At 47.6% G+C, this 10,924-nt stretch overlaps 1 protein-coding gene across 1 annotated transcript; it reads right to left on the bottom strand.

Moving 5' to 3' along the window:
- Nucleotides 1-382: 382 nt before the first annotated feature.
- LOC125520151 (malate dehydrogenase, chloroplastic) lies at nt 383-2,410 on the bottom strand. The gene is made up of 2 exons (XM_048684985.2): nt 2,144-2,410; nt 383-1,868 (listed from the first exon to the last, which is right to left on the bottom strand). The coding sequence occupies exon 2, from the start codon at nt 1,860-1,862 to the stop codon at nt 678-680; it is 1,185 nt and encodes a 394-aa protein (XP_048540942.1). The 5' UTR covers nt 1,863-1,868; nt 2,144-2,410; the 3' UTR covers nt 383-677.
- Nucleotides 2,411-10,924: the final 8,514 nt, after the last annotated feature.

Below are 10,924 nucleotides of genomic sequence, written 5' to 3'. Positions count from 1 at the left end.
AAAGCATCAGGGCTTTGATCCCAGATTATGCACAAACAAGACATTTATTCCCCAAGAGTACGGATGCAAACAAATGAAACTTATCAGGATAAGCTCCCCTAATAGCATAATCTTCTATTCAGAATGCAGCAATTGCCTCCTGATGTGGATGAACAATTTATTCTTATGCAAAACATGATGCAAGCTGTATGATACTCAGATTTATCATACAATCAGATCCTGGATTTGTACAAAGGGGGTCATCTGCACGATGGTATTGCACGAAAATCTTGCACAAGGTATTATTCATCCCACTGGCTCATCTTACAACAGCAATTAATAACTTATGACACCATACAATATGCTACCACAAGTAGAGGCAGATCTAGATGGCGTGCCTTGGTAATGATCAAAGATGTGCTTTATTAGTCCACAGTTGAACTCCAGAAGCTACAAGAACAGCAGGTGGAACAGGACCAAAATTTATGTGTCAAACAAAACAAGGCCCCAGAACAGGGTGCAAGTTTGGGGCTTCACGCCCTCATGTAAACTGGAATCGTAATAAACTGACCGACAATTGAGAAATATATAGATGCTCCAAGGCATACTGCTACATGTCAATACTCTAGGCTGCAAAACTAGAAGACAAGGAGAATCATTTTGCCTTCTCTTCGTATGGAATCGCCGTTCTCCTCACTTCAAACAGATGCGGCGGCTCCCTGCTGTTTGTGCGCAAACTCGATGCCCTTCTCGATGCTGGCCTTCAGCTCAGGCTTCAATGCCTCGAGTGCATTGGCCTCGTACTCAGTTATTCCCTCCAGGTCCGAAGAAATGATGGACTCAACACCATTCTTGCCAATCTTAACTCTGGACGCAAAGAATGGCAGCTCAGTTAACTCAGACTGAACATACGTGCACTCATAAACATCTGGATCACCAGCCAGTGCACGGAGTGAAGACTCAACAAATCTGGCAGCAGCATAAGCCATGGACAGGGTAGCAGATCCAGCACCCGCTTTCGCCTCCACCACCTCTGTCCCAGCGTTCTGTATCCTCTTCGTCAGCTGTTCAGTTTCCTCATCCGTGAAGGTGACAGATGGCCTCGTCTTTGACAACAAAGGCAGGATTGTAATTCCAGCATGACCACCAACAACTGGGACATCAACATCAATGAGCTTGAGGCCCTTCTTCTGAGCTACGAATGTGTTAGCTCGGACAACATCTAGGGTGGAAACCCCAAAAAGCTTCTTGGGATTGTAGACACCCTTCTGTTTCAGAATCTCAGCAGCAATCGGCACTGTGGAGTTGACTGGGTTGCTGATAATATGGATAAAGGCATCAGGGCAATTGTCTGCAACAGCCTCGATAAGTGACTTGACGATGCCCGCATTGATGTTGAAAAGATCATCACGAGTCATCCCAGGCTTTCTAGGGACCCCGGCGGGGATGACAACAACATCCACACCTTTCAAGCAGCTGGCTAATTCCGCTGGGCCAGTGAAGTCCATGACCTGAGAAGGTGTGTTGCAGTGGCTGAGATCAGCAGCGACTCCCTTGACATTTGCAATATCGTACAGTCGCAGCTCCGAGACCAGAGGAGACATCTTGATCAGCAGGCCCAATGGTTGGCCGATGCCCCCAGCAGCACCAAGTACCGCCACTTTGTAAGATGCCTCCGGTAGTATCCGAGCCCCAGACTTCGCCTTGGGCACAACCCTTGTGGTAACAGATGCCCGAAGAGACCCGGTCTTGCCCAGGAACGAGGATCCCAATTCGAAGTTAATTGATGAGGACGCCTTTAAGCCACCGATACCATGATTCCTTGGCTTTGAAACCAGAGCAGCCTGAGCGCCAACTGAACTGATGGTAGCAGATGATGCCATGTCCAACTGTAGGAACAGAATAATATCAGATTTGTAAAAAAACATAAAAATCTCTTGCAAGAATCGATAGAACGGCTGATGACACACTACGGGAGCATACAATTGATCCAGATCTTGAACACTAATACGTGATCCAGGGGCGGATCTAGTTGGTTGCCAGGTTTTGCACCCGGAAATTATGAAGATCCCCTCTCCCCACCATAGTGGGATTCATCAATTGATTCAACAACTAACAGAAGTGATGCTGCGCTGGAGGAAAACAACCTAGCTGTTGCTCGTACCTCGAAGGAAGGAAGGAGACCCAGTGGCCGGAGACTGGGACGGGGTGGAGGCAGCAGCAGGATGTCCCGGAGGCCGGGGAAGAAGGGGAACGGCGGTGGCGGCGTCGACGTCGACGTGCGTCCCCAAGAAGACGGAGGAGGGCGCGGGATCGAGGTCGCGGCGCCGGCGGTGACGATGAGGGATGGCAAGGCGGCGGGTGACGCTTTGGCGGAAGGGCAGGGGGGAGTGGAAAGAAAAAGAATGGGCCACCAACCACTGGCCGATCCCTTGCGTTGGTTTCATCGGACAGGTTTTTGGCCGTACGATGGGAGTCATTTCCAGCGTCAGAGTCCGAATAATGAACAATTCTATCCGTTGAACATTTTGCACGAATAAATCGTATACATTGGTTATAATAAAGTATTTTGTCAGATGACTTAGTATACCAATCTTTATTTTCAATGTAAATTAGGCATTGCTACGCGTCGGCCGGCAGATCTTTCCGCCTCGCGAAACATTGGATCGGGCGGAGTGAACGGTCAAGCGTCACCTTTTACCATCGCAACAAAGGTCGCGTGTTGGAAATATGAGCAAGTTACTACGAGATTTAATCCGAATAATTAGAAGATAAATCATGACTACAATAGTAGAGATTAAACTAATCATGCGAACTAGCATAGCAGATGAACAGATCACATCTAGGGCACATACTAGAAACATGAATTCTACCACGATCTCGAACAGGAAGGATAGAATCACATACGGTGCAACGGGAGCAGCACCGCCGGCGTTGACGTTGTCGCCCATGTCGTCGAGGATGAGGTTGCCGAGGTCGGGGAAGAAGTCGTCGTTCGCGAAGTCGTCGCTGCCAGCAGTCGCGCGAGTGCGCTCCCCAAAAACCTGATCGCCTCTCCCGTACAGGATCACGAGAGGCGGGGTTCCGGAGGCCTGCTGTCCCTTCTCCCGATGCACGCCGAAAGGTGGTGAGAAACCATACGAAGCGGCGGCGGCGGCTAGGGTAGACGTCTGCCTGATTATATAGTGCGGACCGAATAGGTCGTGGGAGTAAACCCCACGTCCGAGTCGTCACGATCCAAAAGAATCGGAAACGGTTCAGTGATTAACGCGTCCGTTAATTATTAATTAATGACTCATTATTTTTTCCCGAGCAGTAAAAATATAGACAACGTGCATAGTTCTGTCCTCGGCTCAGCTCAATCCCGCGGCGCGGCGCGGCGCGGCGTGGCGCGGCGTGACGTGGCGAGGCAAGCGAGGAGGAGGAGCGCGCGTGTAGGTCTTCTCTTCTCATGCTCATACAAGTGGTAGAAGAGCTCGCCTTATAAAGAGGTGCAACTCTCTCTCAACTTCCGGGGTGGGACTAAACTTTAGCCTCACTCACTCCACTCACATGTGTGCATGAATGGGCCAAAAGAATTTCAAAATTTTAGTTGGGCTTTGGGATCAAAGGCCTACTAGCAAAATTCCAACAACCCCCCACAAAGTCTCATTAGAACATCTCATCATTTAGTTCCAAAACATTGTGTTATATACCGGTGCTTAGTGGAGACTGTGAAGTTGAACTTCCACTTAGAGATTTATGTTACACTAGATCACAACTTGAATAGTGGACTATGCCTTGAACTACAAGTTTTCTGCGAGACTAGTTTCACACAAATTCTTGACTGATACTGGGCTGCCGCAAGGCTTCCCCGCGGGTGGAGCGTATACGTCATACTCCAGGGCCTTTTCATGAATTTATTAGAGAACACCCAATTCTCACAGGCTGCGACGTTAATAGTCAAATTCATATAGGTGTGTTCCTCAGAAGATATTCTGCAGGACAACATCTCTGCTTACCCGAATAAGCCACTTGGAACATATTAAGATAAGTATCAACCTGCCATGCAGATCAGGAGAGTATTGCATCTTCATGGAGTGGGATATGTAATATAGGGATACTCTCCTCCCAGCTGACCAACAGTTTGTCTCCCACTTCTACTTCACGGGATCTCCGATCACATAGAGTGGGTTACCACTATGGACAACTCATGCGGTGGGTCTGAGACCCATCTCCATCGATGCATTATCTATCACATTACGTGATAGACCCTTTGTGAAGGGATCTGCCAAATTTTTCGACGTTTGGATATAATGCAACGTAATAACGCCGGAGTTCCTCAATTTTCTGACAGATTTCAGTCTTCTCTTCACATGCCTTAAGGACTTCATATTGTCCTTTGAACTGTTTATTTTGACGATCACGGTTTGATTATCACAGTTCATCAGGATAGGGGGTATTGGTTTTTCAACCATAGGTAAGTGTTGGGTAACGTAGTAATTTCAAAAAATTTCCTACGCACACACAAGATCTTGGTGATGCATAGCAACGAGAGGGGAGAGTGAAGTCTATGTACCCTCGTAGACCGGCAACGGAAGCGTTGACACAATGTAGAGGAAGTAGTCGTACGTCTTCCCGATCCGACCGATCCAAGTACCGAACGCACGGCACCTCCGAGTTCTGCACACGTTTAACTCGGTGACGTCCCTCGAGCTCCGATCCAGCAAAACGTTGAGGGAGAGTTTCGTTAGCACGACGGCGTGATGACGGTGATGATGTTCTACCGACGCAAGGCTTCGCCTAAGCACCGCTACGATATGACCGAGGTGGAATATGGTGGAAGGGGGCACCGCACACGGCTAAGAAACGATCACGAAGATCAACTTGTGTGTCATGGGGTGCCCCCTTGCCCCCGTATATAAAGGAGGGAGAGGGGGAGGTGTGGCCGGCCCTAGGGGTGCGCCTGGAGGAGTGTAGGATCGAAAGTATGTCTAGAGGAGGGGTGATTAGACTACTTGACCAAATAAAAACTTAACCTTTTCCCAATTTTAGTTCTTGGCAGTTTTTAGCTATTGTAGGACAAGTCAAGCAATCATCACACAATTCAAGCAAGCATGCAAAGAGTATATTGGCAGCGAAAAGTAAAGCATGCAACTTGCAAGAATGTAAAGGGAAGGGTTTGGAGAATTCAAACGCAATTGGAGACACGGATGTTTTTCCCGTGGTTCGGATAGGTGGTGCTATCCTACATCCACGTTGATGGAGACTTCAACCCACGAAGGGTAACGGTTGCGCGAGTCCACGGAGGGCTCCACCCTCGAAGGGTAATGGTTGCGCGAGTCCACGGAGGGCTCCACCCACGAAGGGTCCACGAAGAAGCAACCACCCACGAAGGGTCCACGAAGAAGCAACCTTGTCTATCCCACCATGGCCATCGCCCACGAAGGACTTGCCTCACTAGCGGTAGATCTTCATGAAGTAGGCGATCTCCTTGCCCTTACAAACTCCTTGGTTCAACTCCACAATCTTGTCGGAGGCTCCCAAGTGACACCTAGCCAATCTAGGAGACACCACTCTCCAAGAAGTAACAAATGGTGTGTTGATGATGAACTCCTTGCTCTTGTGCTTCAAATGATAGTCTCCCCAACACTCAACTCTCTCTCATAGGATTTGGATTTTGTGGAAAGAAGATTTGAGTGGAAAGCAACTTGGGGAAGGCTAGAGATCAAGATTCATATGGTAGGAATGGAATATCTTGGTCTCAACACATGAGTAGGTGGTTCTCTCTCAGAACATATGAGTTGGAATTGTGTATGTGTTTTGATGGCTCTCTCTACGAATGAAGAGGAGGTGGAGGGGTTGTTGGAAATATGCCCTAGAGGCAATAATAAATTAGTTATTATTATATTTCCTTGTTCATGATAATCGTTTATTATCCATGCTAGAATTGTATTGATAGGAAACTCAGATACATGTGTGGATACATAGACAACACCATGTCCCTAGTAAGCCTCTAGTTGACTAGCTCGTTGATCAATAGATGGTTACGGTTTCCTGACCATGGACATCGGATGTCGTTGATAACGGGATCACATCATTAGGAGAATGATGTGATGGACAAGACCCAATCCTAAGCCTAGCACAAGATCATGTAGTTCGTATGCTAAAGCTTTTCTAATGTCAAGTATCATTTCCTTAGACCATGAGATTGTGCAACTCCCGGATACCGTAGGAATACTTTGGGTGTGCCAAACGTCACAACGTAACTGGGTGGCTATAAAGGTGCACTACGGGTATCTCCGAAAGTGTCTGTTGGGTTGGCACGAATCGAGACTGGGATTTGTCACTCCGTGTGACGGAGAGGTATCTCTGGGACCACTCGGTAGGACATCATCATAATGTGCACAATGTGATCAAGGAGTTGATCACGGGATGATGTGTTACGAAACGAGTAAAGAGACTTGCCGGTAACGAGATTGAACAAGGTATCGGGATACCGACGATCGAATCTCGGGCAAGTATCGTACCGCTAGACAAAGGGAATTGTATACGGGATTGATTAAGTCCTTGACATCGTGGTTCATCCGATGAGATCATCGTGGAACATGTGGGAGCCAACATGGGTATCCAGATCCCGCTGTTGGTTATTGACCGGAGAGTCATCTCGGTCATGTCTGCATGTCTCCCGAACCCGTAGGGTCTACACACTTAAGGTTCGGTGACGCTAGGGTTATAGAGATATAAGTATGCGGTAACCCGAAAGTTGTTTGGAGTCTCGGATGAGATCCCGGACGTCACAGGAGTTCCGAATGGTCCGGAGGTAAAGAATTATATATAGAAAGTGCTATTTCGGCTATCGGGACAAGTTTCGGGGTCATCGGTATTGTACCGGGACCACCGGAAGGGTCCCGGGGGTCCACCGGGTGGGGCCACATGGGCTGTAGGGGGTGCGCCTTGGCCTGTATGGGCCAAGGGCACCAGCCCCAAGAGGCCCATGCGCCAAGAGATAAGGGAAAGAAAGAGTCCTAAAGGGGGAAGGCACCTCCGAGGTGCCTTGGGGAGGAGGGACTCCTCCCTGGCCACACCCTTCCTTGGAGGAAGGGCCAAGGCTGCGCCCCCCCTCTCCCTTGGCTCTATATATAGTGGGGGGAAGGGAGGGCAACCAAACCTAAGCCCTGGCGCCTCCCTCTCCCTCCCATGACACATCTCCCTCCTCCCGCAGCGCTTGGCGAAGCCCTGTTGGAATCCCGCTACTTCCACCACCACGCCGTCGTGCTGCTGGATCTCCATCAACCTCTCCTTCCCCCTTGCTGGATCAAGAAGGAGGAGACGTCGCTGCTCCGTACGTGTGTTGAACGCGGAGGTGCCGTCCGTTCGGCGCTAGGATCATCGGTGATTTGGATCACGACGAGTACGACTCCATCAACCCCGTTCTCTTGAACGCTTCCGCTTAGCGATCTACAAGGGTATGTAGATGCACTCTCCTTCCCCTCGTTGCTGGTTTCTCCATAGATAGATCTTGGTGACACGTAGGAAAATTTTGAATTTCTGCTACGTAACCCAACAGTGGCATCATGAGCTAGGTCTATGCGTAGTTTCTATGCACGAGTAGAACACAAAGTAGTTGTGGGCGTTGATTTTGTTCAATATGCTTACCGTTACTAGTCCAATCTTGATTCGGTGGCATTGTGGGATGAAGCGGCCCGGACCGACCTTACACGTACTCTTACGTGAGACTGGTTCCACCGACTGACATGCACTAGTTGCATAAGGTGGCTAGCGGGTGTCTGTCTCTCCCACTTTAGTCGGATCGGATTCGATGAAAAGGGTCCTTATGAAGGGTAAATAGCAATTGGCATATCACGTTGTGGTTTTTGCGTAGGTAAGAAACGTTCTTGCTAGAAACCCATAGCAGCCACGTAAAACATGCAAACAACAATTAGAGGACGTCTAACTTGTTTTTGCAGGGTATGCTATGTGATATGATATGGCCAAGAAGAATGTGATGAATGATATGTGATGTATGAGATTGATCATGTTCTTGTAATAGGAATCACGACTTGCATGTCGATGAGTATGACAACCGGCAGGAGCCATAGGAGTTGTCTTAATTTATTTATGACCTGCGTGTCAACATAAACGTCATGTAATTACTTTACTTTATTGCTAACCGTTAGCTGTAGAAGTAGAAGTAATAGTTGGCGAGACAACTTCATGAAGACACGATGATGGAGATCATGATGATGGAGATCATGGTGTCATGCCGGTGACGATGATGATCATGGAGCCCCGAAGATGGAGATCAAAAGGAGCAATATGATATTGGCCATATCATGTCACTATTTGATTGCATGTGATGTTTATCATGTTTTTGCATCTTATTTGCTTAGAACGACGGTAGTAAATAAGATGATCCCTCACTAAAATTTCAAGAAGGTGTTCCCCCTAACTGTGCACCGTTGCAAAAGTTCGTTGTTTCGAAGCACCACGTGATGATCGGGTGTGATAGATTCTTACGTTCGAATACAACGGGTGTTGACGAGCCTAGCATGTACAGACATGGCCTCGGAACACATGCGAAACACTTAGGTTGACTTGACGAGCCTAGCATGTACATACATGGCCTCGGAACACAAGAGACCGAAAGGTCAAGCATGAGTCGTATGGTAGATACGATCAACATGAAGATGTTCATCGATGATGACTAGTCCGTCTCACGTGATGATCGGACACGGCCTAGTTAACTCGGATCATGTAATCACTTAGATGACTAGAGGGATGTCTATCTGAGTGGGAGTTCATAAGATGAACTTAATTATCCTGAACATAGTCAAAAGGTCTTCGCAAATTATGTCGTAGCTCGCGCTTTAGTTCTACTGTTTAGTTAGGTTCCTAGAGAAAATTTAGTTGAAAGTTGATAGTAGCAATTATGCGGACTAGGTCCGTAAACTGAGGATTGTCCTCATTGCTTCATAGAAGGCTTATGTCCTTAATGCACCGCTCAGTGTGCTGAACCTCGAACGTTGTCTGTGGATGTTGCGAACATCTGACATACTGTAGGATCGAAAGTATGTCTAGAGGGGGGGTGATTAGACTACTTGACCAAATAAAAACTTAACCTTTTCCCAATTTTTGTTCTTGGCAGATTTTAGCTATTTTAGGACAAGTCAAGCAATCATCACACAATTCAAGCAAGCATGCAAAGAGTATATTGGCAGCGGAAAGTAAAGCATGCAACTTGCGAGAATATAAAGGGAAGGGTTTGGAGAATTCAAACGCTATTGGAGACACGGATGTTTTTCCCGTGGTTCGGATAGGTGGTGCTATCCTACATCCACGTTGATGGAGGCTTCAACCCACGAAGGGTAACGGTTGCGCGAGTCCACACAGGGCTCCACCCAAGGGCAACGGTTGCGCGAGTCCATGAAGGGCTCCACCCACGAAGGGTCCACGAAGAAGCAACCACCCACAAAGGGTCCACGAAGAAGCAACCTTGTCTATCCCACCATGGCCATCGCCCACGAAGGACTTGCCTCACTAGCGGTAGATCTTCACGAAGTAGGCGATCTCCTTGCCCTTACAAACTCCTTGGTTCAACTCCACAATCTTGTCGGAGGCTCCCAAGTGACACCTAGCCAATCTAGGAGACACCACTCTCCAAGAAGTAACAAATGGTGTGTAGGTAATGAACTCCTTGCTCTTGTGCTTCAAATGATAGTCTCCCCAACACTCAACTCTCTCTCATAGGATTTGGATTTGGTGGAAAGAAGATTTGAGTGGAAAGCAACTTGGGAAGGCTAGAGATCAAGATTCATATGGTAGGAATGGAATGTCTTGGTCTCAACACATGAGTAGGTGGTTCTCTCTCAGAACAAATGAGTTGGAATGATGTGTGTGTTCTGATGGCTCTCTCACTGAATGAGAAAGAGGTGGAGGGGTATATATAGCCTCCACACAAAATCCAACCGTTACACACAATTTACCAATCTCGGTGGGACCGAATCAGAAAACTCGGTTTGACCGAAATAGTAAACCTAGTGACCGTTAGGAATTTCGGTGGGACTGACATGCAACTCGGTAGGACCGATTCGGTTAGGGTTTGGGCATAATGTAATCTCGGTGAGACCGATTACACAAACTCGGTGAGACCAAATTTGGCAATTAGCTAACCAGGGAGTTGGTCAGGCAAACTCGGTGGGACCGATTTGCTCTTTCGGTGAGACCGAGTGGAACTCGGTGAGACCGAAAAGTTACAAAGGGGAAACACTGAGTTTACATTGTAATCTCGGCGGGACCGATTCGCTCTTTCGGTGGGACCGAAAAGTTACGAAAGGGAAACAGAGAGTTTGCAACCCCATCTCGGTGGGACCGAGATCCTTATCGGTAGAACCGAATTGTTAGGGTTTGGCAGTGGCTAATGACAAGTGAAACTCGGTGGCGCCGGATAGGAAGAATCGGTAGGACCGAGTTTGGCTTAGAGTTTTGGTCATATGTGGATATGGGAAAGTAGTTGAGGGTTTTGGAGCATATCACTAAGCACATGAAGCAAGAGGCTCATTAAGCAACACCTCATCCCTCCTTAATAGTATTGGCTTTTCCTATGGACTCAATGTGATCTTGGATCAGTAAAATATAAAATGAAGAGTCTTGAGCTTTTGAGCTTGAGCCAATCCATTGTCCTTAGCATTTTGAGGGTTCCACTTTCACATCCATGCCATGCCAATCATTGAGCTTTCCTGAAATAATTATCTTGGAATAGTATTAGCTCAATGAGCTATATGTTGTTATGAATTACCAAAACCACCTAGGGATAGTTGCACTTTCACATACACATTTTGATAACTACGTGATAGTTCAGTTAAACGGTTTAGAGTTGAGGCACCGAAGACGTTTCGAGACGTCGCGAAACATATGAGATGTTTCGAGGGATGAAATTGGGATTTCAGGCTCGTGCCCACGTCAA

Source organism: Triticum urartu, chromosome 7A (assembly GCF_056163025.1).
Source record: "Triticum urartu cultivar PI428250 chromosome 7A, HENAU_Tu73, whole genome shotgun sequence".
Lineage (NCBI taxonomy): Eukaryota > Viridiplantae > Streptophyta > Magnoliopsida > Poales > Poaceae > Triticum > Triticum urartu.
The sequence above is the reverse complement of the archived record's forward strand: the minus strand, read 5'-3'. Positions and strand labels throughout refer to the sequence as shown.

Bases quoted from the DNA above. Each gene is read 5' to 3' on its own strand.
- LOC125520151 (XM_048684985.2), bottom strand. From the start codon at position 1,862: ATGGCATCATCTGCTACCATCAGTTCAGTTGGCGCTCAGGCTGCTCTG.